We start from the raw sequence: 27953 nt of genomic DNA, 5'->3' as shown, positions 1-27953 counted from the left end.
AAATTGCCATTACCCCAGCCCTGCTGTCCTGAGAGGAGAAGTTGGACCCCCTCTACTTCTGCACCAGATGGCTAGACTTTCATGGACAATCACTTTCCTCATGTAATACTGCTCCTTTGTCACTTCAGGAGGGTGATGGGAGAGAAAGTGATTACACAGAAAGGGGCCAGACTCGTGGGAAGGCCAGACCCAGGCAGGCTAATAATCTGTGCCCCCTTCACACTGACATTGTTTAAATATTTGCTCAACATTCATTTAGAGGAGAAGTTGGGTGCTGCTGAGGAAAAGAAAGAAAAAGGGTGTGACCTGTGGATCTCTCCTCCTTGCAGTTCAGCTCTGGCCCCTAACGTGCATACTACAGCAGCTTAGTGGCATCCACTGGTACTCAAGCGTGTGCCGGGAGTCTCCTTCCCACCTCTTCTTGAGTTTCTGTGTAGGTTCATGCTCTTTAAGAGCGGCAGTATTGTTCTACATCCTATGGATTTGGACAAATATATTATGACATGTATCCATCAGTACAGTACTTTATAGAGTATTTTACTGCACTAAAAATCCTCTGTACTCTACCTAATCACCCCTTCTACTCCTCACCAACCCTAACACCCACTGATTTTTTTGCTGTCCCCTTAGTTTTTCCTTTTCCAGAACATCAAATAGTTGGAATCATACCATATGTAGCCATTTCAGATTGGCTTCTTTCACTTAGTAATATGCATGCAAGTTTCCTCCATGTCTTTTCATGGCTTGATAGCTCATATATTTTTAGTGCTGCATAAGATTCCATTTTCTCATTGTACCACAGTTTGTTTAGCCATTTACCTGCTAAAGGGCATCTTTGATTGCTTCCAAGTTTTGGCAGTTATAAAAAAAGTTTTTATAAACAACAACAACAAAAAAAAAAGAGCAGCAGTATTTGCCATAATTCATGGCCATGATTATGGAAAGGCTTTGGCCATTTTGGTAGACTTGCCCCTCAATCCCAATTCCAAAGGTAAAATCCTTCCAAACCTAATTGTGCACAGCTGCAAGAGTTTATGTGTAAGGAGACACATACCTTGTGCATGAATCCTGAATTGTCTTCAACCAAGTAAAAACAAAGCTTTAAAAAATATATTTATTCTTAGCAAATTACAGCTGTCTTCAGTGTGCCACTCATTCTGACCTCAGGCTTACAAAATTTTTAAAGATTGCTTTGCTTAGAAGATAATTTGTAAATTGTAGAAATGTTGACAGTCAAGAATTTTTTGGTGTAGATTTATTGAGAGGAGAAAATATTTTGCAAGATCCCTGAGCCCCATTACTTTCATTTAGTTTTCTTGCAATGCCTAAAACTGCCCCTATTAACTTCAGATAGAGACGAATGCCAAATACCACAACATTATGTGTAGTATGATTCCAGTCATGTAAAAAATAGTGTGCATAGAAAAAAAATTCTGAAATAGTGTAGGCCCAAAGCATTAACAACATTTATCACTGGATGTCAGTATTACCAAGGATTTTCATTTCTTCTTTACATACTTCTCTGTAGTTCTCAGACGTCTCACACTAAACATCAATTACTTTTATAATTAATAAAAATAACAGTAAATACGAGCAGAAGGTAATTTACATCTTGAGAAGTCAGACTAGCTGTGCTGAAGACCAGTTCTAAAAAGCTGGTGTGCCCAGAACCACAGGGATCACAACCTCGTGTGGGACTGGGGTATGTGTAAGCCCCAAAAAGACAATTCGGAGACCAGCAGGACTGCTGGATCCCATCCCTGCACTCCTCTGGGAATGGGTTCATGGTCCCTCACCTCTTTCTTCCTCTCCTTCTGGGGCCATGATGTAATTTTGATCCTCATGTACACAGTGACCAAGATTTTCTTCCAAGACTACGCTCAGCTCTGAGTCCTATATTGCTCTTTATAGGTAAGGTGTTCTGACTCTACAGCCTTCCCACCCACATCAGCTCAGAACCTCGGGCAGCCATCTAAGTCCCACTTCTGGAGTGCCCCGTTTTAGTTATAAAGCTCCACGAAGCCGAGGGGCTCAGGTGCTATGCCACCTACCACTAGGAAAACCTGGACCCATTGAAGCCTGCATGGAGGAATTGACCAAGAAACACTCTCTTCCATACTCCAACCAGGTGTCTTCCAATGATCCTCGAGCTGTTACTCCATCTCCCTCCTTCACCCATCATCTTATAACACCTCTGATCTTTTCTGGACATTCTACCAGTACCTTGGGGGCTGTGAACAACACAGTAATATCTATAGGACCCTCTACAATGAGCCAAAGAAAGATATAAAGCCATGGTAGACATTATACTGGATTTCTAATCTCAGTACTATCGACATTTTGGGCCAGATAATTCTTTGTTGAAGGGGAGAGGGATGCCCTGTACATTGTGGGATATTTAGCACCATCCCTGGTCTCTACTCACTAGATGCCAATAGCTCTCCTCCCCCAGTTTGACAAGCAAAACTGTCTCAGACATTGCCAGTTGTCCCCTGAGGGACAAAATCAGCCCCATTTGAGAACCACTGCACTATATACATGTCCACAGATCCTATTTGGATAGATGACTTTCTTCTTGTCACACCTATGCCATATAGCCCTGTCACAGCCCCATAGATAAGTTGCAAGACCTACTCAGTTTGCACACACATTCACATCTTGTGTTTTACAGATGCCTCAGATTATGAGCCCAGCAGTGCCCCACTTTAGTAATAAAACTGACATATGTAGACTGCTTATTAAGTGTTGAGCACTTAATCATATCATCTCATTAAAATTTACAGCAACCTATGAAATAAATATTATTCTCATCTTATAGGTGAGAACTCTGGGTTATGGATAGGCTTACATAGCCAGCGGGTGGCAGAGCTATGATGGGATTCCAGAGCCCAGGCTCTTAATGTGCCCATTGTTCTCCATCCTCCTCCAACCTGCCCCAGAGAACAGGGAGGGAAACCGATAGACATATCCTGGATACCTATAATATACAGGAACTGGTGAAATCGTTATGTATAGGCCCAGGGAACTTACCTGGAACCTGTTGGCCAAGCTCATCACCTAATCTCATAGTAACTAGCCAGCGAGGGCTTCCAAGGAAACATTGCAACAACTCCAGGCCAGAGAAGGGGTAGGGAGGTGTGGGTCATGTCTGAGGAAAAGGATGGCAGCCAGCTTGGTTCTGCCACGCTAAAAGCATCCTTTTGGCTTAAGCTGGGCGTGAGAGGACATTACAGTGGACGTGCTGTGTTCTGAGGATTATTCCCAGCTTGACCCCACTCACCTGCGCTTCCCTACCATCTGTTCTCATTCTGTTTTGACTTTTGTTTCTCATTGCTCTGACCTCAGAACCACTGTTCAGCCTTTCCAAGTAGAAAACACTCTCTCCACTTTCAAAATCTCCACTTTGTGTCTTCATGTAGAGTTTAATGTCTTCTATCAAAGGAATCCATAGGCTTGTTATCTCACCCATCTCTGAAAACCTTCCAGCCCAGGGCCTGACTACATAGTACATGCCCAAAAATGTTAATTTCCTGTTACTCTTAGCGATGGATCCCGTTTAGCTCTGCTAAGTAAGCTAGTAAGACCCCCACGGTTGTGAATTATCATTGCAGAAGCCCCAGTAGGGAAATCAACTACCTCCTTTCTGGCTGGTGTTCCAGAAAGCTCAACTCAGATGCTTTGAATTTCACCAACTTGGAGTCCTGCTAAATATCATTTTATTTCAGGTTTTTGCACAATATTTTAAAAATCTAGCTTTTTAAAAAGCTTGTTACTTTTGAAGTCAGTGAGAAGATAGAAACAGCCAGCCTAACTCTAATGTCTGTTCTCCCTTCATTCAGAGACACATTCCCAAACCAGCTGATAATTTGGTGCTGAACAGTTATACTTGGCTCAGGGATGCCATGAAAATGCTCCCTAGACCCGGGGAAGATTGGGAGAAAGAGCAGGATGAGCTAATTTAGTCCCTAACCTCCACTATTTTGTCACAGTAGGAATGTAAACTCTACTTTGGAGCTTACATCAGCTTTTGGAGGGTTTTAGCAAGCTCCCCCTAGATAAAACGAAGGGTTATTTTTCTTCTCCTTTTGGCCAGAAATAAATATTTATATCAAGAGAAGATTGCCAAGACTTGGAAAGTATTTGAATTATTTAATCAGCCCTGTAAAAGGATTCACTGTGATTGGTGTTTGAATTGGCTAATGAATTTTAATCCTAGTTTTGTCCCAAATCCAGTAGACAGTCATCAACTGCAGGGAAGAATTCTGGGACGTTCTTCACCAGTCTGAAAAGAATTACATTGATCCAAGGTCAAAACCTGGGCATGTACGCATTTGAGTGTGTGGTTCTGGAATGTGGGTTCATTACAGTAGGTTAGAGTGTCTCAGAAGGCACTTGAACCTTATCACAGAGCTTTTCTACCCTGGTCTCCTCCCCTGGAAGATATGCCTCCTACTGTTATCCAACCTCACCCGTTGAGAGTCTTGTCTGTTTGCCTCCAGAGTGGTCAGGGGTAAAGAGATTTAGCTCCTGGTATACTTCAGGCTACATCACAAAACTAGCTGTGAGATTATGACAACACAAGATGGCTAACTAGTTCAAATTACATCTGTAAAAAATCTAGCTGGGCAAGTCATTTCAACAAAACCTGAGTTTGATTTCCAGCTCTGACATTTACTGGCGGTACAACACTAACTCAATTAACTAACCTTTCTGAGCCTCAGTTTCCCAAACTGTAAACAATAAATAGTAATAATAATGTCAAATCAGACTATGGTTATATAGTGTTAGACAAAATCAGTATAGATATAGATATGATGTGTGCAGATATAGATGTATGTGTGACTGTCTGTATGTGTATATGTACACACACACACATTCACTAAAGCTTTTCATTTTTCTAGGAATTCCGAATGCCTAAAAAGATGTTAGTTTGTTAGATCAATGTAATTAAGCAATCCTTTTGAAAATTTTAATCTTCAATTTCTCTGATTTTAAACCACACATTCACATAGTCTATTTTAAAATCATGAACACCCATGTAATATGTGGAATAACGTTTACTGAATGTTTATTAAGTGCCAAGTGACGTGGTTTTTTACTTTCGTGCACTCTTATTTACTCCCCATGCAACCCGTGCAACGATGTCATTATCACCATTTACAGACGAAGACCTTGTCCCCCTCACACACTAGGAAGAAGACCTGGGATTTGAACCTGGATCCGTTTGACTCTGAAGTCTACCCTGCCCCCCTCTGCACCCTCTGTACTCATCTTCAGGGATGCCCAGCTCTCAAGCCTGGGGTGTTGGGCAGTTTGGCGTAATGACACTCATTGATCCCCAAATCCTGATTTAAATCAAGCTTCTGTTTGATTATCAGACTCTTGTAGACAAATGCTTTAGATTAACCCATGTCATGGGTTTGCACTGAATTCTGAAATATCTTTGGTAAAAGGCAAGGAAATGTATATTTACAAATCGTCTAAAAATTCCCTTAACTTCTGGTTTCAAACTTCGCCCCTCCCTAATTTTATCCCCAGTTGCAAACACGCCAAGCGGCTGGTCCTAGCTCCTGAACTCCATTTCCCCTGCCCACTCAGTGCTAAGGAGCCGTGAAATGGCCGCCTGGTGGACAGAGGAGCAGGGGCCTCAGTCATCCTCAGAGTGGATTATGGCTCGATAAACATCACACCACCACTAGCTTTGGCAGAGGTTGGCATGGCTCCTGAGCCAAACGTGGCCCAGCCGAGGAAGAAGGCTTTGCTTCCCAAGTGGACATTCCAGGAAGGAGTCAGATGATCTGAGTTATGGAAACCAAATGGCCCTCCTTTGTTTAGAGAGAGAGAGAGAGAAAAAAAAAAAGTCACTCGTTTTTGTGGTAAAGTGAAAACAGGCTCCAAACCAAACAATCCCTCTCAGAGCAGAAAATGCCAGCTCCCCAGAGTAGGCCCACAGCCTCTGAGGCTGATAAACTGATGGAAGGCCATGTCAAGCCTCTCCTACAGCCTCGGCAAAATCTCGCCAGTCCTCCCAGCAAGGTTTTCCTCCACTTTGCTCCAGAAATATTTGGTCTCCGAGGCAGGAAAGGAAAATGAAAGAGGGGAGAAAGTGAGAAACGTCTACTTGACCTTGGCCAGTCTCGTCCTCTCACTCCTTTCCAGGTGGGCTGGAGGGAAGGAAGAGGAGCTGCTCAGAGAAAGCCCCAGAAGTGAGGGCTGGCAGTGACACAGGCACGTGGTCCTGCCAGCCCAGAGAGGCCCCACTGGTGTGTCGCCACAGTGCGCTGATGGTACACCCTCCTCAGCGTGACCCAACTCTTCCCACAGAATGTAGCCAGGAGTCACGAGGCCTCCTGTGGCCACTCTGTGGCTTCCCTGTGGCTCTGTGGGCTGTCTCTGTGGGCAAGAATCTGCACTCCCAGGTATTACTGGTGCATGTGCAGCAGGATAAGCCATGGCCAAGAGAAAATTATATATAGGTTCTAGTCAGCCATGCCTGTCCCAAGTTTGGTTTATTCTCTAATACAAGCCTTTCCTGGAATGGAGAGGCTCTTGATGAGGAAAGAATCATGGAGAATTCAGTTCTAGTCCTGGCTTTGGCTTGCTGACTTGCTGTGCAATCACGAGTCACCATTACCTCTCTGAGCCTCCATTTTGCATCTAGAAAACGAGCCTAATGGTCCCTGCCTTGCCTTAGTTCACAAGATTGTCTGAGAAGGAAATAAAGCACGGCTTGTATCAAGAGGTGGCAGCCAGACTGTCTGGGCATGGATCCAAGCTCCCCTGTGTAACGCTGGGCAAGTTTCTTCTTTCTCTCTGTTTGTTCCTCACCTTTAAAATGAAGGGAATAATACGCTTCCCTGATAACACTGCTAGAAGGTTACATTTGATTGTGTGACGTATGCAAAGCACTTAGAGAACACCTATGCACACCATGCCCCAGGTGAGTCTCGCTGTCACGATTGTCATCATAGACGGGAAAACATCTTGCAAGTAATAATGCTCAGTTCAGGCACTGTGTGATCTGCCACTGTCATCATAAGCTTCATAGTTTTACTCCACACATTCTCATTGTTCCAGCAACATTCCATAATCTGCCAGTGCTTTTTCTAAGTATGAGGGGAACCTCCAATAGCTTCCTGTTGCTTTTAGGAAAAATCCCAAAAGCCTCACCATGGCCTACAAGTCCTTGGTCATCTGGTCCTGCTGCCTTTTCTAGCTTCATTTTGAGCCATTGTCTCTCTCAAATTCAACGGCCTTCTTGGCCTTGGCCTTTTTTGAGCTCTCAAAAGATCTGGGCTCCTTCCTGCCCCAGGATCGTTGCACTGCCGCTTCTCTGCCACTCCTTCTCCTCTTCATCTGACCTTCAGGGTTCAGCTTACATAGCCTTTCCTCAGGGAAGCATTTCCTGATCTTCCAGATGAGAGTCGGCCCCCTCCTTCTCCTTCTTTGTGGTTGCCACAAGTATAGTTAAATAGTAATTTGTGTAATTACTGGCATGTCAGCTCCTTGAGCGAGGTCCTTCATCTGTTTTGTTCGTTCCAAGGCCTAGCACAATTCCTGACACATGGTAGACATTCAAAAGATATATTTTTTAATAAAAATTAACTTATTTAATACCTATCTCCCCTGCATCTCCTATAAATTCATGAAAGCAGAGATCGTGTTTCTCTTCTCAAACCAGTCTCTAGCTCATAGTAGGCCTTCAGTAAATACTTGTTGAATGAATGAATGACTTGGAATAATCTCCCTAATTTTCACCATTGAAGATTTCCCTAGACATCAGGGGAGACTGTAATTGACCATCCTCTTCCTCCTCCTTCCATCGAGACACAGTGCTTAGTGCTCAGATGTGTCCTCTAACCCCATCCCAGGTGGCTCTGCTCCTTAAATCCAGGCATGGAAGGTACGAGGCTTCCTAATCTCCACTTAGGCAAGTATTTAGTGTCAGCCACGTTCAAATGTCATTGGAGACATCAGTTTCATAACAAATGCCAATAGCAGAATATCATCCTTCAATTATATATGTATTCCTTTCTATCTTCTAGTATAGGTATTTATATTCACAACTTGATTAAAGGGACACATATTATTCATCTTCGTATCACCTACAGGTCCTACCAATTTTTGTACAGAGCATGTACCCATTAAATGCTGAGTCATAAAGGAATGACTACTATATACTGAGCATAGTAACTTCTCAGCCCTGCTCTTGGCCCCAGAATCTGGAACAGAGGGACTTTCTTAAGGAGTGCAAGATTAAAGCTACTTAACGCTTTTCCCGGTCATCCAGTAGGATAAGAGCAAGAACTTCCCCACTTCCAGAGAACCCCCCCCACTCCAATTCGTCTTTCACAGCTACATCTGCTACAACTTCCAAAATCATCACTTCAAATTTTTCTCCAAAAATCTCCAAAGTTCTTATCATAGCCAATAGACCTATGTCCAAATCCCTCAGTCTGACTCAAAGAACTTGGACCAGACTTCTTCCTATACTGAGCTTTCCAAATCCTACTGACATCCTACCCTGGAACACACCTTTTGTTTGCTCTGTCTTTGCTCCTGCCGCTCCTCCCACCGGGAATACCTCTTCCCCATGTCTGCACCGAAGCACAGCTCGAGTTTCTCAAGTTTTGTGTCCCCTGTAATCTCACCATGTCACCCACCTACGGAGAGCTCTCTGTCTTCTAAAGCCAAACGATATTTTGGCTTAGCCACGTCTCATATTTGTCAGTGAACTTTTTCTTTCTTTTTTTTTTCATTGAAATATCATTGACATATAACATTCTATTAGTTTCAGGAGTACAACATAATGATTCGGTATTTACGTATATGGCAAAATGATCACCACAATAAGTCTCATTAACTTCCATCACAGTTACAAATTTTTTTCTTGTGATGAGAACTTTTACGATCTACTTTTTTAGCAAACTCCAAATATATAATATAGCATTATTGACTATAGTCACCATGCTGTACATTACATTCCCATGATGTCTGTATTTCATATCTGGAAGTCTGTACCCTTTGACCACCTTCATCTATTTCCCCCACCCCCACCCCCTGCCTCTGGCAACCACCAGTCTGTTCTCTGTATCTATGAGTTTGGTTTTGTTATTTTTGTTTGTTTGTTTGTTTTTTTGGATTCCTCATATAAGTGAGATCATATGGTATTTGTCTTTCTCTGTCTGACATTTTATTTCACTTAGCTTAATGCCCTCAAGTTCCATCCATGTTGTCACAAATGGCAAGATTTCCTTCTTTTTATGGCTGAATAATATTCCATTATATGTATATATCACATTTTCTTTATCTGTTCATCCATCAATGAACACTTAGGTTGCTTCCATGTCTTGGTTGTTGTAAATAATGCCACATCAATGAACTTTCTCCATCAATATGGCATCTCTCTCAACCTAGACTTAGCTCCCTGAGGGCAAGTCTAATATTTTCTTGTTTCCCCTTAGTTATTCCTGGTCTATGGTAAGAGCTTGGTCTCTACTTGTTCATGGATTAACTCAATTGGACATATGGTGTCAGGGACTAGTATTCAGGCAGGAGACCTTGAGTTCACTCTAGTGGATTTTACAGCTCAAGACAACTTTCTATTTCAAAGAGTTAGTGCTTTTCTAATGTCTCCCTGGACTTGGCTGATGGTCTCTAGTAGTCACTGAATTTGAAATTATAAACTTGCCTTACTCCTCTTAATCCAGTGACTTCCTTTTTACAGATGAGAAGCCCTTTGCTGTGGAAGATACTTATTTGCTGTGTCCAGCGCCTATCTTAAAAGAAGTTGGCATGTAAGTTTTCACCAGCAACTGAACCTCATAGCCAGTGAGGAGCGGAAAGGGGGCGGGGGCACAAAGGGAAAAGAAAAGGTGTCTCTTCAATGTCATACCAGAGCCTTTCTATAGACTCCTCCAGTGACGGTGCTGATGCTTATAGTGAGCCAAACACCAGGTCAAATGTTTTACAAAGGATATCTCACTTCATCCTCCCAAGTTCCTGATGAACCACATATTCACATCCTCCCAATTTTACAGATGCAGGATCTGTGGCTGAGATTAAGATTAAGCAGCTTGCCCAAGGTCCCACAGCAGTAAGTGGAAGAGACTGGGCTCAAACCAAGGTCTTTCTGGCTTCATCACGACTACATTTCTAGAAAGCTCTCACACTTCCAAAAGCACTCTCACACACATTACCTATCATCATAATTGCCCTGCTGGACAATTATTATCTACTCCTTTGAGATAAGGAAACTCAGAAAGGATAAGTGAGTCCACAGCCGGTTCAAGGCAAACCAAGACCCCAGATTCAGACCGTCTGAGGCCAAGCTCGGTGCTTCTTCCTCTACACCTCTGCAGAGCGTCGGGTATTCACCCAGACTGCATGAGGTTCCCTGAACTAATTTATGGGGAGAATCTCATGGTGGTGCAATTACAATAAATGCTAGTGATGCGTGATCAAAATATTCAACAGAAGCAAGAGAACAAGAAAATAAATATGTGGGGAAACAGAGAAGCAATGTTTGTGAGAGAACACAAACTAGCGTCTCCAAAACGTGTCTGTAACAGGCTGAAGATAGAATGCTGGCTTTAAGGAAAAGATGCTCAACTTGTTCATCTGAATTCTGCTTTCAATCATTTCTTCAAATTGTCTCCAACTCGTGTTGCCTAACATCAGCCTGCAATACCACTGATTCCACAAACTAGACCTGCATCCATGCTGCAAAATGCAAGCAAAATGCAGGCTCATGTTTCAGTGAGTCTCTTGTAGATGGGAGGAGGTAGGAGGCAAATTAGTTCGTCTACTGCTGTACCTCTGTGGGTTGGCTGGGTGGTAACAAAGCCACTCCATCAGGATCAGATTGCTGAGAATCCAGATAACAACAGAACGTTAAGTTTACCTTGACCAGTTTATCCTCACTGACTTGAACCATTTTTTGCGAATACTTCATGCTACTACAATGTGACAAGTAAATTAAATGGAAGCAGCCTTTGCCCATTCAAAACAATTCACTATAATGAAGAAGGGCTGAATGCACTGTCTTGATGCGCAACCAAGCATATCCTGACATCCTTCTAGAAGTTAGAGTTGGAGGGGCCCTGAAGACCATCCTCTGCGTTTTACAAAGGAGACAGCTCAGGCCCCCAGGGAAAGAGATTACAGCCCCAAGTGTAGTTAAGAGCGGAGTCCACAGGGACCTATGTGTCCAGCTCTCGGCTGCTTGCTCCTTGCACACCAAGCTAAGTATCTCTGGTTCCGTTGTCATTTCAGGAAAGCCGCACTCCAGGTCAGCATGAACGATGGCCTGTCTTTCATCTCCAGTTCTGTCATCATCACCACCACACACTGTGTAAGTCATCAGCTTTCCCTTTACTGAAGGCTTCATTGTCATTATCATCACCCTGGAAAGTTTTCTGGTTCTGCATTCTGTTTACTGAGCTTTGATCCTGGCACTGCTCGGCCAACCTTGGGCTAGATCAGGGGGTGCTGACCCCGGAGCATCTCAGGAATGCCTGGGTCGGGCTTCTCCAAGTTCCCCATTTCTGTCCCCAAGGGTGAGACCTGAATTCACTGGCGTAACCAGTGGTAAGATGGGGCCAGTGTCTGTGCAGTGGTGAAAGGGGACGCCTGGATGGAGCAGGTTTAGGAGAAAATGCACAGGAAGGGATTGGACAGCATGTACAGCAAGCACCTGTTAGGCAGTTTTTCTCTAAAGGGAAGTAACTGAAGGAAGATTTGGAGTATAAGGAGAGTCTTTATTTAAAATGGGAGAAATTACTGCTCGTTTATGTGATTGTGGAGATAATCCAGGAGAAAATGGAAAATTGATGAAGCAGGAGGCGGGCGGGAGTGGCCCTGGGCCATAGGGATTGTGAAGGCGGAGGGGAAGCTGCATCCTCTCTATCAGCTCCTCAGATGCCCCGTCTCTGGATCCTTCACGTTGGGTAGTTTTCATTTCTGGCTACACATAAAATCACCTGGAGAGCTTTTAAAAAATGTTAAAGCCCTTGACCTCGTGCCAGACCAATTGAAACAAAGTCTCTGGAGTGGGCCCTGGCCTTGGTGGTTCCAAGGCCACCTTGGGAAGTTCTTGTGTGCAGCCATGGCTGGGAACACTTCAGCCTGTGCAGTTGCTCCCAACCTCTGTCAGGGTCTCAGAGCTCACAGTCAGAGCTTAGCTCATATGAGACCTGAGCCCCTAATATGAGCAGTTCCAAAATAACCTTTGTCTGAATATTGTTTCTGCAACCAAATGCACTTTTTCCATTAGATCATTCTAGAGACTAATGTGCTTGGCCTAATGGTCAGCTTGGTGATTATTACAGTCACTTCCTGGCTGACCTTTTGAGGACATGTTGTTAGAACCCCTCAGTAATTGGCGTTTTTGTCATTAACACCCTCCTAGATGGACAAGAGTTAGCAGGCACGCACTGAAACCAGTTAGGATAAAAATGAGTTATCTCATAAATGAGCAGGAGGCCGGGCCTCATAATGGACAACACTCCCTCCCAGCTCCCCACTCCTCCCCTCACACACACTTTTCATCCTGTATTAGGAGCAAACCAGTTTTCTTGAAAGCAAGATAAGCCAGTGCAATGGGTGCAGGCAATGGAAAAGTTTTACTTGACCAAAGTAAGCGACTAGGGTTATCACAGAGAAGTGTCACCAATGAGAAATATCTGTGTCTCAGGCATCCTTCAGTTGAATGTCAAATCTAGAGACCAAATATGAAAACTGTGTGGAGAAGCAGTGAAATTTCTTCAAGTGTACCCTGCCTGATTCTTTTAGAAATTGACCCTTTTGGAATCTGCCAACCTGCAGGAAATGATTAAAATACCCCAAATCTAACAACTCCATTCCAGATTCCTCCTCGCTTTGGAGTGATCCAACAGTTTCGGCCTGTGTTTCTCATTATGTCTGACCATACCACAGAGAAACAGCTATGCTCTTGTGGTCACAAGGGCAGGGAAGTGGGAAGGGGAAACATCTCGGGACCACACCTGTGTTATGGCAGATCCAGGACTACAAATTTAAGTCCTAAGCCTGTAAGCCAAGAAGAAAGGGTGTCTTACTAATGTACTGCAAAATGGAAAGAATTCCCAGTAAAGTCTCTCTAGTTCTTCCTGACTCCCTCCAGCCTACACTTGCATCTTCCATCTCCTTCATCTGAGTGCACGTCACTAACTTTTCTGTTCTACTCACCCTTGATAAACACCACCTCCCAACATTTTCTGCATTATCCCCCTTTCACCTGAGAATGCCGTGTGTCTACAACAAAATTATCACCACCCTAAGATTTGAGATCCAACTCCGTTCCTTCATTTTATTTGACAAATCTGCATTGATCACGCACAGTGTGCTACGACTGTCCTGGGTGCTTGGGACACATTCGAGAACACAACAGACAAAAATCTCTGTCTAGTGGGGAGAGGGAGGGGAGGAGAAGGCAGACAATGAACAATAAACATAATAAATGAATTACATACTATGTTAAAAAGTTATATATGCTATAGAAAAAATAGAGCCGAGTAAGAGGATTTGGTACTACTTGAGTGAGTTTTTAAGTAGAGATACATTGACAAGGTGGCATTTGAGTAGATACTCTGAAGTTAACTGTGAGGCTACAGGGAGAAGAACACGCCAAACAGACAGCCCCAGTGCTTAGACCCCAAGACCAGTGACACCTGGTGTGTTCGCTGGAAGAGAGTGAGTGAGGAGAGGAGTAGGCAGTGAGGTACTGGGGGTGGAGAGTGGAGGGTCTTGTGAGAACTTTGGCTTTTGCACAGATGAGCGATGTGATCTTGCATTTGAAAGACTGCTCTGGCTGCTGGAATAGCCTTGGGAAGACAGGGATGGAAGGGCTGTGACTAGCTAGAAGTGTTATGATAATATTTCAGGCAAAAGATGATGGTGGCTTGACTCAGGAGGGAGCAATGGAGATGAGAGAAGAAATCAGAGTCAGATATATTTCGAAGGCAAAGCTAATGGATTTCCTGAAGCATTGGATGTAGAGCTTGAGAGGGATCAAGAATGGCCCCAAAGGCTTTGGCCTAAGTAACTGAAAAGATGGAGTTGCCCTCAGCTGATAGGAGGAAGACCAAGGATGAGATTTGGGATGGAGGGGGACAATCAAGAAATCAGTCTTGCTGTCGACTGGTTGTATGGCCTTGACCAAGTTATTTAGCTCCTTTGTGCCTCAATTTCCTAATCTGTAAAATTAGAATAATAATAATTTACATCTTTTAGCAATATTGTGACTATTAACTGAAATGATATATGTAAAGTGCTTGGCAGAAGGCCTGGCAGGTAGTAAGCACTCGATAAATGTTAGCTGTCATTATAGTGGAAGTTTAGTCAAAATTATTGAACTAATTGGAGATTCCTCCCAGAGAGTTGGCTTCTCACTTCAGAGTCCCATTAGAATAAAAGAACTCTTCTGAGACAAGATGTATCCCTAGGAATACATGTTTGTCACTTGACCAAGTCCAGGTGGTTGAAAGGGGGCAGACACGATGGCCAAAATCATCCAGAGAAAGGAACTTATATTCAAATATACAACTCCAATCTCCAACAAGGCCCTACACAGAAGCTCAAAATAAAAAGACTGAAGCCATCGCTGGGCAAAAGAGAGATGCAGGTGGAATGTGTGGTCATCCAGAATATGAAGTAAGGTCTTGGACGTGCATTTGTTTCTTGGGCAGCTGGTCTGGAGGACACGGTTTTTAGATCAAAAATGATCCCTTGGGTCTGAGTAAAGGGTTAGTCTTGTCAGTGCCAGTCACAGCCTGCCCAGTCCATCATCTGGAACCAAAAATAATTTTAAAATATGTAGTTGAGATTTTTCTTTTCTCGCTTTATTTGGTGCCCGTTTGGACAACTGTGTCACAAATTTTCAAGATCCACAATGAATAACTGTTGCCCCTGCCAGGAGCAGAAATTCCATGAAATTTTACAGGAAAGAGATTTTTCCATCCAAGAGCTAAAAGATTCCTATACAAATGGTAAACTTTGTTGAGCTCCATGACTATAGAAAATGGTCAGACATCCAAAGTCCTCTTTTACCAGCATATTTAAATAGATCCCATCTCTATAGTCTTAACTGGCCTCCCTTTTCTTCCCCAACCTGTAGAAATGGGTTGAGAAAATCACTAATATGGTGCTTCTTTAAGGAAAATATCAAAAAGAAGTTTTTCCTTTTGAGAACAAAGCAAGCAGATTTTAGCACCTTAAAGAACTTTTCATGAAAGATTGTCTTCTTTTAGATAAACACCTTCAAATTCCATAATTTCCCAACCAAAGTGTACAAAAATCAGGGAATCATTCAACAAATACTTCTTGAATTCCTACTGTATCTCCAGTGCTTAATTTACATTTTACAAAGTTGCTATCCTTAGGAGCTTAAAATCCAGTTGGAGAAATGAGTCCAACGAGCTTAAAAAGCGTATGTAAGAAAGAACAAGATTGTGTGAGCCAGGTCTAAAAGCTATAGGATTTCAGAGAGGGGAAGGAGGAGTGAATCGAGGAAGAGTCATGAGGGCTTCATGAGGAGAAAACTGAAGTGGTGATTTGAAAAATGATAATTACAAGTGAAGAAGTTGTAAGAGGTGCTCCCCTAAAGAGAAACCAATCTGATCAAGAACTAGATATGTCCATGTGCATAGTTGTTCACAGTCCCTTCCAGGGACCATGACTCTTTTTTTCTTTTCCTCTCATTTTGTATCGATTTCTGGTGCCTTCTAATTTGGGACCATTTCTCAGGTTGGCAACTACTCTCCTAGGATGTCCACTCCATACCCTTGATCACCCAGTCTGTAACAATGAGTCCCAGCTGATACTCTTCCCTATTAACCATGGTCAGGATTTGATTTGTATTGGTCTCCAGGTTGGAGAATCACCATCTTTGAAGAAAGGAAAGAGACCTAAAGCTAGACATAAGGTTCTAAAATCAACACTAAATCAATAGAGAACCCTCTCTTTCCTCACTAATTTATATGAAAAACAGCCTGGCTACAAACAGCAACAAGGTCGAGTAAATTTGAGAGGACCCATGTCAAGTCACTGTTGAGAGAAATTCTTTTCGAATGAAAATAAAAATGCAACAAACTCAACCCTGAGGCATCAAAACAAGAACAACTCTCTATAGTTGGACTAGAATGGAAGAATTAAGAATACAAGATATTGAGTCGAAAATCCTAATTTCAAATGCCAGCCCTTCCACTTTCTAGGGTAATCTTGGGCAAGTTAGCCTGAGCCCATCTCAGAGCCTGTCTTGCATGGTTGTTGTAGAGATTAAAGGTAAAGTATGTAAGGGGCTTGAGGTACATGGTAGTCTGTCAAAGAATGACAGCTGTTTATTAGTTTATTGACATTCTCTGTCCTTGCCAAGTAAAACTCTTATGCCCTGTCTCATTAAAAGATTTGCTGCTCGTGCCCTGTAGATTAGAAACAGGCGATGTTTCCCTGATTAAGAGTTATGCTTCCTTTCTAGTCCATGATAAGCCTGTATTCTAGGAATAGGCTGAGGGAAACTTTGAAAATGTTGCCTGCAGGATAACTAGAGGAAAAAAACAGTAAATTAGGTCCAGTGATAAGTTAAATGGGGTTAGGCTTCAGTTTCTCCACTATTTTTGAAAAAAGATTTTCTTAGTAAATGAATCAAGTAAAGAGTAACATAAAGAGACTATTTAGACTCTTTAGAAAAATGAATTAAAACAAATATTTACAAAAGTTGATGCATTATTACCACATAGAAAATTCCTATTATTGTTTAAAATATTCTATCGTGCCCAGCATATTTAAAGGCACTTTATCAGAGGAGGAACCATTTCATGCAGATGAGATCTGCAGCCTCAGAGAGAATTTCAGTGCAGACTGGATCCTCCAGTGTCTGCTGATAGCCACAACTCATTCTGGTTTTGGAGTATGATTTGATTTCTATGAGGATGAACATGGTGCCAACTTGTTTCCCAAGAATTTTGAAACCATTTTATCCTTCGGATTTTCATGAATTCAGACTGTTCTTTTCCAAAACTAGTGGTATTTTTCAACAGATATTTGTTTGAGAGAGACAGAAACACCAACAATGCACAGGAGACCCCCACCCACTACAAAGAATTATCCAGTCCAAAAAGTCAGTCATACGAGGTTGAGAAACATTAGAGAGTCAGAATTTCTTGAGTAGAGCTCAGGATTCTGCATTTTAATAAGCTTGCCAGGTGAATCTTAAACACACAAGACTCTTATCATTATACTTACCTGACAGTAATTGTCCTCCGAAGTTTGAAAAAAAATCATTAAAATCTATTTAAGCAAAATGATTTACTCTCTTGGTTCACTCCCAGTCTGCTTCATTTAAGAATCCCAAGATTTTAAAATCAGAACCCTCTCTTTTATGTTCCTTCTTTTTGACAGTATTTTCTGGTATAAAAATAGAAATTTGCCAAATAGAATCATTTTAGCCCAGTATGACCAGTCTAGGGGCCTTCTCCCTTTTGTGTTGTCAGACACAGACTGCAAAATTTTCTCTCCAAATGCTCCTTTTCCACATTCCAAGTCGTCCCTTCCTTCCCTCCTCTCACGCTAAGGCCTGGTGAGCCACAGACTTGCTGCTCATTGTTTCAGGAAGAGAGAGCCCAGTTAGCATCAGTATTGTTTTTAGCACTTCATGGCTCCAGATGTCTCAGAAAAGAGTGGGCCTCCAGCTCCCATCAGAGGTAGGTTGTAAGTTTGGAAACAACTGACGATTTGGAGTAAAGAAAGCACAGACATTGGAGAGAATAATTGTCTCTCGTGCATAGTGTAGCCCATGTGCTTCTTGAGGAAAAACAAAGATTGTGTCTTGTTCACCATTGCAACCCAGCATCTGACACAATACCTGCCCATAATAATTACACAGTAAATAGTTGGTGATTGAGCGAGTGAATGAATAGACTCAATCAAAGGTCGTACTAAGATTGTGATGGCACCTGCTGGTAGGAGAGAAAGGGAGCCAGAATGAGGTAGGATTAGGAGAGGGGGATCTGATCTGGTGGGAGGATAGTCTTCAAAAGCAGATGGCCAACAATCCAATATGCGCATCCAAGGAGCATGAGGAGCTTAAGCATGATTTAGGAGGGACAAATCTGCCAGCTAAGAAACTACAACCAGTGATCCCAGGCAGGGCACTAGTCAAAGACCTCTTCAGAACAGCACCAGCTCCACTAGGAGCAGACCTTTGTCGGGGGTGCAGACCTGGAGAAGAGGTCTAGAAATAGCTCATTCAACTGGATCAAATTCAGGGTGGGCCCCTAGTTCACGAGGGTCTACAGCACAAGGCTGGAAGCCAGGCAGAACCATAGAGACTGACAGAGAATCTAGGTAACTGCGTTTGCTAAGTCCAAGGAACACAAAGATATAATACATGGTAAACAGCAAGTACTCCAAGGATTTGCAATTTAATGTGATAAATGCTTTAATAGAGAAATGAACAATGCCCAGCGATACCATGAAGTGGAGTGTCTGGGGAATCAAAGAAGCATTCACAGAAGAGATGATAAGTGAACTGGGTCACAAAGAAAGAGTAGGGATCTGCTAAGGGTATGGCCTGGGTAAAGGCATGTTTGGGCCAGTCTGGCTGTAATTCGTTGGGGTGAGGTATTAGGCGATAAGGTCAGAGACAAAACAATTGGGATCAGTTGGAAAAGCCTTCCTTATATGCCATATTTTGGAGTTTTTTGATATTTAATTAAAACATAATACATGATGCAGTTTTGATGTTAAATTTCAATCCTTGCTCATTCAGGAAATAAGCATCTTTCATCTTCAAAAAAAAAAAAAAAAAGAATCTAGGTAATTACAGAAGAGCCGTGACTTGGGGAACATTGACATCGCCTAAGCTCACCCTGGAATATCAGAAACTTAAGCTATGGTAGCTCAGCTAATCCGGATGCTGCCAGGCAAGGCTAAGGGTGCACCAACTGCCTTGGGCAGGGCGGGCTCAGAAGGGAGTGTGCTGGAGCCCACAGATGAAGGCTACAGTGGCTGCAGCTAAGAGAGGCTGCAGAGGGAGGGCAGGGACCACCTCCCAGCACTGTCTGCACAGTTCTGTCCTAGGCAACTTCCCGGGTCCATTTTGTAAGTCAGGTCAATTCTGTTACTATTGCTTTGAAGTAACTTGAGAAACTACAAATGCAGCCAGTTTTGTAGTCAGATGGCTATCTAGGTAAACAGACAGTTGGCATGGCTGCCCTTGCCAAAATTTCTTAAATTTCACCAGCCTGGTAGGGAATGAATCCAGTGGCCTGAGCTGAGTGGCAATCACGCCTTCCAACATAACAAAAAATTACTGCACTCCCTTCAGGAAAAGTAGAAATCAGAGAAGAATTTTTTCTTCTATTTCTTTTCCAAGGTAAGCAAAATAGTCCATCAATCAAAATAGGTAGCTATCTTTGGGATAGATAATTCATATCAGCAGCTATAAGCATGTGGGTCTCTTCATTAAGGAAAGAAAGGTAGAGAGGAGGTTGCTGGTGGTGAATGGGGCCTAAGATCAGGGCCAACATGTATTAAAATAGTACTGTGGGCAAATTGTTAGGGACTCAAAGAAGAATAGTCCGTCCTTGCCCTCCAGAAGCCTACAACAAGTTGCCAAGGCAGGATATTTACTCCAAGAGATAAATATTATACTTTGGGGCACAACCAGCAACTATCACACAGGTACCCAGAAATTCTCCCTCTGTTCCAAAGACTCATGTGCCTCCACTCAGGCCTTTGGATAAGTAAATTGCACACTTTAAGGCATGTCCACTTAATAGGCCTAGTGGATTACTTCCCAGTTACCTAAGAAGGTGTTCACCCCTTCCTGCAAAAGGGAGCTGGACAAATCATTCTAGAAATTCAGGGATAACATGTAGTCAGCACATGATTTACTCAGCCCAAAAACTCTATCCCATAAATATCCTTTTCCCAACAAGACTTTCCCCAAACTGTTTCTCATTTGTAGGAAAGACCACATGGAGAAGACAAGTCCCTTCCAAACATCCAATCAAGGAGGGCAGGACCAGGGCCCACAGCCTAACTTTCCCCTGTAGATTTCTTCACCCTAACATCAGTCCATTTCCTGTTCAGCTCACTCCCACACCTGCCTCTCTCCTTACTCATTTAGCCACTGTTGCTTCACAGAGCCTGGAAGAATAAGGGGAGACTGGATTGCAGGGGAAATAGGAGACTGGCCTTGAGGAGGGTTTAAATGACAGAAGATGGAGGCTGGGCAATGGGAAGCCATTCAAAGGAAGCACAAAGCAATATTTTTGGACAATTAATGTAGCATTTGTATGTTCCAGGTATATTAACAAAGTAGCATTAATTTGGATACCGCTGATCTATAAATTTGGTCATGCGGAAGGGGAATAGGTTCCAGTTTACTTTTCCATTATTTGTGCTGAAGGGAACTTTGTTTCAAGAGTCACCGATCCACAGCCTTGGGGCTACAAGTGATTCATTAGTGTTTCATACTCAACCCTTGAAAAAAGATGGCCTGTATGTTATTATTGCTGTAATTGTAGGTGATATGTCTTTTGAAAGATGTGGCTTAGCAAAACACAGGGGAAAGACTTAGCTGGAGAGAAAAGTGGGAACAAACATGGGCTTGGGGATCAGATTAATGTGCCTAAAATCCTGGTCCTTAAATAGCTGGCACAGGGCCTGGTACACAGTAGATACCCAATGTTAGTTTCCTTACACTGAAGTGTAGGCACTATAAGACTCAGCGCAGTGCTATGGTTTCCAAAGAGACTGTGACTTCTGGTTGAATTAACAGAAGTATTGTATCTAAGACTAAGGAAATAATGGAACCTCTCAACTTGGTGAAGGTAAAAATCTTCATTCGAGTCTTGTATTAAATGCCACAGACACTTCAAAGGAGAGCCTAGAGAAACTGAATATGTGAAAAATATTACCAGATATGCTAGATTATATAAAATAATCTATAGAATTGGGACTCTTTAGCCTGGAGACAGGAAGAAAGACTTGACGGCCATTTTCACTATTTGAAGACCTGTCCTGAGACAGGTGCGTCTGCTTTTATTGTATAGATTTAAGGAGTAGAATAGGCTGATAGACACAGTTTGTGGCTCAGTTTTTAAAAACGTCTTTCTAATTGGCTGCTCCAGGTGGGAGTGAGTTCTCTGTTATGGTTGTATTGAAGCACAGGCAACTTGACAACTTGGCAGAATTACGTAAATGCCATTCATGCATCAGATAGGCAGTTGGACTAGAAAAGCTTTTCAGACTCCTTCCAACACTGAGAGTCTGTAATTCTAGAACTAAAAGTATGCTAGTGAAGAAGCAAGGTAAACATGATCAGTCCTATACAGTATAACAGATGAGTTTGGCTTTTATATTTTGAAAATAAATATGAGAGCCTTTTGCTGGTGACACTGGAGACAGCTTCTCTTCGTGTGATTCAGATTGGCCAACCTCCACCTAATACAAATGAGATTATTTTTCAGACCAGAGTGTGCTTAAAGCTCCTCCTGAGAACAATTTGTTTTCAAATAACCTCAAAAGACACCTTCTCATTTACAAACAATTGACATACTAGTTACAAATCATTCTCATCTATTTATCAGCTAGTCTCAGTAGAGCCATACATAATTCAAGGTCTTTTCTATAATGTCTTCGTATTTTTTTATTATTATTATTTTAACAAGATGACTTGTGGTTTCTTGTACTGTCATTAGGAAGGACAGAAGACCACGGGAATATCAGAATGCAGGACTCAGATGTCAAATGTTGTTTATGAACTGAAATAACAATAATTTGCCAACATTTCTATTTTGATAACTCTTTATACATAAAAATATCTTTTCAAGTATGTTTTGGAGGATTTGCACTGATTTGTTTTTCTTGGATGTTTGAGCAATTGACTTTCAATATTTTTATTTCAAAGTATTTTAAAGAATCTTTGCCCTAAGTTTGAAATTTCCTTGTTTTGAGAGTAAATGAGAAAAAAATGATTGCTCTGAATCTATGCCCTAGAAACTCGGCAATAAGTACATAGTAAGATGGTTACATTTATGTTTAGAAATAAAAGTTAAATCCAAATAATCTATAACCAAGATAAATGTAATAGACCAAACTCAACAGATAAAAAACACAGACTGACAGATTGTGTTTAAAAAATATCCCACTATATGCTATTTACAATAAAACATACATTCAATAAAATATATGGACATAGAAAGGTTGTAAATAAAAGTATGAGGAAAGTTATATCAGGCAAATATCAAAAGAAAACTAGTATAGCTATATTAATATTAGATAAAGTAAACTTTATGGCAAAAAATAAAAAACCATTGTTAGTATAAAGAGGATCATTATATAATCTTAAAAGGAGGAGTTAACCTAGAAGGTATAATTCTAGTCTATACTTAATGACATATCCTCAGCATATATAAAGCAAAAATTGACGAAATTGCAAAGAAAAATTGATAAATCCGTAATCATAGGATGAGATTTAAGTACAGTTTTCTCAGTAATTAATAGATCGAGCAGCCAAAAGAATTAATAAAATATAAATGATTCGAATAATGCAATTAAACGTGATCTAGTAGACACACAATAAGGCTACTGCAAAACATTCTAAGTAGGGTCCAAAAAGTTTTGGTTTCATAAAATGTGGGTTATGCAATTATAAGATTAATGAAAAAAATACCATTATTTCATAAATTCTAAGACACACTTTTTTTCACGTTTTAACATCTCTGAAATTGGGATGTTTCAGATTATTAATAATGTATCATAATTTAATTGGCAGTGTTTTTCCCTAATGGCTCATAAAATATTGAGTCATCCTACAGCAGATGCAACTTAAATTCAATGAAATATTTCCCGTCAGTCTGTACTGTACCAAAAGTAAAGATAATGAAATGTATGCAGAACAAAACTGATCAACCACTTCCTCCCCACCACTCACCCCTATCCGCAGTGGAAAATGAGAACTCTAGCCTTTCTCTTTTGGAGAGTGGGGGGATGGGCAGAGGGCAGGAGCTGATCACCAACCACATTACAGCCGTCTTCATGATACAGCCAGGAGTGCTATTGCAGGGCTTAACTGTATATAGGAAAATCTCATATCTTTGGAAATTTCAAACAGACATCTAAATCTTTTGTAAGTCAAAGTAAAATCATAACGGAGATTAGGAAATACTTGAAACTAGTCAATTATGAAGATGCCACATAACAAAACTTGTGGAATGCAGCTGAAGTGGTTCTTAGAGGAAAATGTGTCACCTTAAATGTTTATATTAGAAAAGAGAGTTGTTAAGTCAATTAGCCAAGCATTGAACTCAAGACGTTAGAGAAGAACAATAGAGTAGACCCCTCCAAAAAATAGAAAGACAAAAATAATAAAGTAAGAAAAGAATAGAAAGCGAGATAGAGAGACAACAAAGAAAACTATTAGTTGTGGGGAGAGGAGGCGAAAAAGAAAAATAGACATGTATGCAAAGAACTGTGTTATCGCTGGTCAGTTCTGGATGGGGGGACGGGCCAAACTCACTGCTGTCACAGGTTCGGGGCAGTGCTGTAGTGACATCATTAGCCAAGGGAGCCAAGGCAACACATACAAATTGAGCTCATCCCTCAAGTTCAAGACTAGCTCAAGACTCCCAGGCCTTTCTTCTTACGGAAGCCTTTGTACACTAATGGATGTTATGAAATATTGTACAGTGTTTACATTTTTCTCTCCACCGTTCTTCTCATGAGCTAAAATTTGCCAGATGACTATGAAGCCCTCAATTTCTGAAGCTCTTTGTCCCTAGAGTGATCTTCTGTTCACTATGTTTTTCGAAGTCTATGATTCTGCTTTTTCTGGCCTCTCACTTCTTGGTATTATACATGTGTCTTCCATTCTAGATCTGCCCTCTTTAATTTGACAGTTTAAGCTTCTGGGTCCCCAGCTACAGACAACTAGGATTATATAATTTGTTTATAAAGTAAGAATTCCTAGTCGCTGAATAAGAACTTGAGAGAAAGTACATGCCCTAGGTACACAAGCTTTAGTGACTGACCAGTGTGTTCCATTTATGCCTGCTTCTGGGTTATTGGGGCTGTTCCAAATGGTTGAGTCTTTCGGGTTGAGCATTCTGGATTAGCAAATCCAGTTGTGAGAGGCACAATAATAGGAAGAAGTGCACAATTTAAAGAAGACCCGAAAAGTGTGTGCATGTGGAGACACAGAGAGAGAGAGAGAGAAAAGGAGGAGAAGGAGGAAGAGGCGGAGAGGGAGGACAGAGTAACAGTTTGGGAAATAGGACCACAAAGCAGAGAGGCCCTGAGCGATTCTCCTTTCTGCCAACACTAAAATAATTGCCAACTCTTTAAATGGTCCCAAATTGGCAAAATCAGTGGACTAGGCTATCTCAGAACCGGAGGACACAGCAGCCGAACCCAGACATATTGTTCTGGTTTACAGTTTACAGCCACACTGCACTAAGTCCCAAGCTGCCCCAGGGTCCTTATGTGTCTCTTCTGATCGGGATATTATTTGGGACTGACGTGATTTTTTATTGTTTGCACTACCCAAAAGCAGGCAAACTCCTGGCTCTGCTCCCTGCAGAATGATAAAGTCCCACAAGGGTATATAAACACCTTTCCTTTTGCAAAGCAACCAGCTTCTCACCTATTTATTAAGGCACCAAGGAAATTCAAAGGTCAATGGTTTAATTTATATCTCTCCAAAAGCAGAGTCAGTCTGTGCCACAAGGAATACATAACTAGAATTCCTTTGCCATTACTGTGGTTGCTAGAACAGATGTTAGTTTAGTCAGTGCCCAAAGCAGTGGGCTTAAGGTTTTGTTTCATTTTTTTTTTTAAATTAAAAAGCACTCGAATAAGTGACAACCAGAATAGTCCTGGATTTCTTTTACACACAGCCCAGCTTCAGGAAAACACTTCATTTGCAGGCAGAGGAAGTATGAAAGGTGCAGCTAAGGCAATTTTATTTTACCTGCGTTGCCCAAATTCGTGGACTTAGAAAAGGTATATGTAAAGCTCAAGGTTTTTGAGATTGTATATAAAAGGTGCAAACTCAACAAAAATAAATGTCTAACAAACGCTGCTTATAATAGAGTCCAATCTGGCAACCTCAGTTGACCTTTACCTCCTGGTCTTAAGATTTGTCAATGAACTGATCCCTAATAGATAAAAATGTTTGATGATGGGGGCCAGCCCGGGGGCATAGTGGTTAAGTTCACGTGCTCCGCTTTGGTGGCCTGAGGTTCGCTGGTTCAGATCCCAGGCATGGACCTACACACCGCTCATCAAGCCATGCTGTGGCAGCGTCCCACATACAAGATAGAGGAAGATTGTCACAGATGTTAGCTCAGCGACAATCTTCCTCAAGAAAAAAGAGGAAGATTGGCAACAGATGTTATGTCAGGGCCAATCTTCCTCACCAAAAAAAAAGTTTGGTGATAATCAAACATTTGTATTTCATACTTCCTCTCTCTAAATAAAGTTATGTCTCTCCCTACTTATACGCCTTTGATCACATTTCACTTTCCTTCTGGAATGTCCTCTCCTCTCCACCTACCCAAATTTCACTGTGGCTGCCAGGCCTGCCAAGTGCTACCTGGACCTGCCCCAGGTTGCCTCACTGACCTTGGCAAGCCTTCTGAACTCCCTCTGCTCTGAGCTCAAGCACTGTGATTTGTAGCATCATTTAGAGTTTAAGTGCATATAACCTGTGCTGCTCTTTGACCAAGCCCTGTGAATTAATTCTGACTTTCTTAACTGGACAGTGATAACATCTTCCAGGATTGGAGGCTGACTTTCTGTGTCACCTATTGCTGAGTGTGTGTTAGAAACTCAACAAAAAATGATTTGTTGGTTTCCTGATACCCTATTATGCAGTTTAGAGACATCGTTTTAGGGGCTCAATCATCATGGTCTCCACTGGTAAGCATCTATCTCTATGAGGCGCCACCCAAAACATAGGTATGGCTTCCACCTTTCAAGTTCATAGTCTAAAGCAACAGCTAACAGTATAGAGTAGGTATGCTTATTTACTGATAATAGGTAATAATAATGCTGACTAATATATGTAGGATGATCGATAAGACCAATTGAGCATATACATTAAACAATTAGCTCCATTAAAGGCAGGTAGACAAGTCCCTGTATCTAACAGAACAAAAAATGACAACAAGAAATTAGCCTTTCTCTTCCTATATTATAGTGTTGGGACATCACTAAGTAATTTTCTCTGTAATCCTATTTCAACAGCCCACTCACAGGAACTAAGGCATTCTGAGTACTAATGAGCTACATCTTGTCTGCATTATTCTCTAAAACCTGGTTTTGATTAACAAACTCTATGCATTTTATGGAGAGAAAGGAAAGTGCTGAATGCATCCGTGATTTACTTATTGTCACCCTCACCATTGTGAGGGACGTGAAATGTCTCCATTGGGTCAAGGTGACAAGAAGGCCAAGATGATGCTGGAAAACCTTGACACAGAATGTCGTTCCACAGTAACAACCTCAAAGCTTGAGTTTGTAAGAGTGTGGTATCAATCTTCCCCTTAATCACATACTAATGATGACTTATCTATAATAATACCTTCTGGTATTATTCATATAAGGCATAAAGTAATAAGAGTGTGGTATCAATCTTCCCCTTAATTGCATACTAGTGATGGCTTATCTAAAATAATACCTTCTGGTATTATTCATATAAGGCATAAAGTAATAAGATTTATAGCAAACTAGAATTTACATATCCAAATGATTGCTGCTCCTTCAAAATATTTACCTTGGAAAACCATATACTTTCTCCAACAGCACTGTTATGATTCCAACTGTCTTCTGCACTCCTGCTCTGAAATTGCCATAACTTTGAAGGCACTGTGTTTGACTATCCTCAATAGGGGAATAAGGAAATGTCATCATCATTTTATATCAAAACAACCCCAAAAGTTGTGGGAACCAGGTCTGGGGAATGGTAGGTTATCAAGCTGGGAACCTCCTTGGTGAAAAGCAAAGAACTAAGAAAGTATAAGATTTTCTTTTTATGGCCTCGAAATTGGTTTCAGAAACATTTCCAAGGGAGGAGTTTCAGAATTGCTTTGAGCAATGGCTGTATCATTGGAGAGTCTCCAGCGCCCAAAACACTAGTTTGGAGGGAATTAGATTCATGTGGATGTAAGGGTTCTGCTGTGTTCACTACACGAACAGCCTCATTACTTTATAGCCATGCTTTTTAAAAAGAGTTCCACAAGGGCTTAGGTAATTCTCACCTAATATTTTTTGTATACTGCCGACTTCGTGGGTTAAGGAATCCAGTGTCTTCAGTGTCTATCAATTTTATTGCCATTTCTAGCCTAGATTACCTCTCAGGTAGCAAGAATGAATCATAATGTTTGATTATGTTTTAGCCTCATTAATGTTTGATCAACTTTATGAGGGCTGTTAAATTTACCATCGGAAAACCCACTTGGGTTTCCCTTTTCTTGACACATGTATGGCAATCTGAGGGCCTGTGGTTCCCCAAATATGTAACCTGGGAGCACCCACTAACACCATAGCTCCAGTCACAGCGGGAGATTGTTCACAGGAATCAAATTCATTTACCTAGGCCAAGCCTGGGCACATCACCAGGAACATGGCTTGGGCATAGAAGCGAGGGGTGAAGAGAAAGGGAGCCCATACTTATTGAAGGATGGCCACGTGCCAGGATCTTTACATACCTTATCTGATGTAAGTATTGAATCAATCCTGAGAAGTAGGAGTTATCTCAATTTCATATATGTAGAGAAAAGGAAGTTTAAGAGAGGTTGCGTAGCTTATCTAAGGTCCACATATTAATAAGTGGAAAAATTAGAATTTAGATTATCTTTTGCTGATTCCAAAGCCCAAGCTCTTTGCAGTGAGGTTGGTGAGCTGTTTCCAGTGATGGGGCCATGGAGGGG

At 41.6% G+C, this 27953-nt stretch overlaps 1 protein-coding gene across 1 annotated transcript in view; it reads left to right on the top strand.

Moving 5' to 3' along the window:
- Positions 1 to 27953, top strand: part of ANTXR1 (ANTXR cell adhesion molecule 1) — a 221384-nt gene that overhangs the window by 93685 nt on the left and 99746 nt on the right. The window contains exons 11-12 of the mRNA XM_004435592.3: positions 9728 to 9797; positions 11275 to 11353. Coding sequence (XP_004435649.3) covers positions 9728 to 9797; positions 11275 to 11353 — 149 coding nt within the window. The remainder of the gene's footprint in view (positions 1 to 9727; positions 9798 to 11274; positions 11354 to 27953) is intronic.

The sequence above is a fragment of the Ceratotherium simum genome, chromosome 11 (genome assembly GCF_057802395.1).
Source record: "Ceratotherium simum simum isolate JZ-2026a chromosome 11, ASM5780239v1, whole genome shotgun sequence".
Classification (NCBI taxonomy): Eukaryota; Metazoa; Chordata; class Mammalia; order Perissodactyla; family Rhinocerotidae; genus Ceratotherium; species Ceratotherium simum.
Note: the sequence above shows the minus strand (reverse complement) of the source record. Positions and strands in the feature narration are given on the sequence as shown.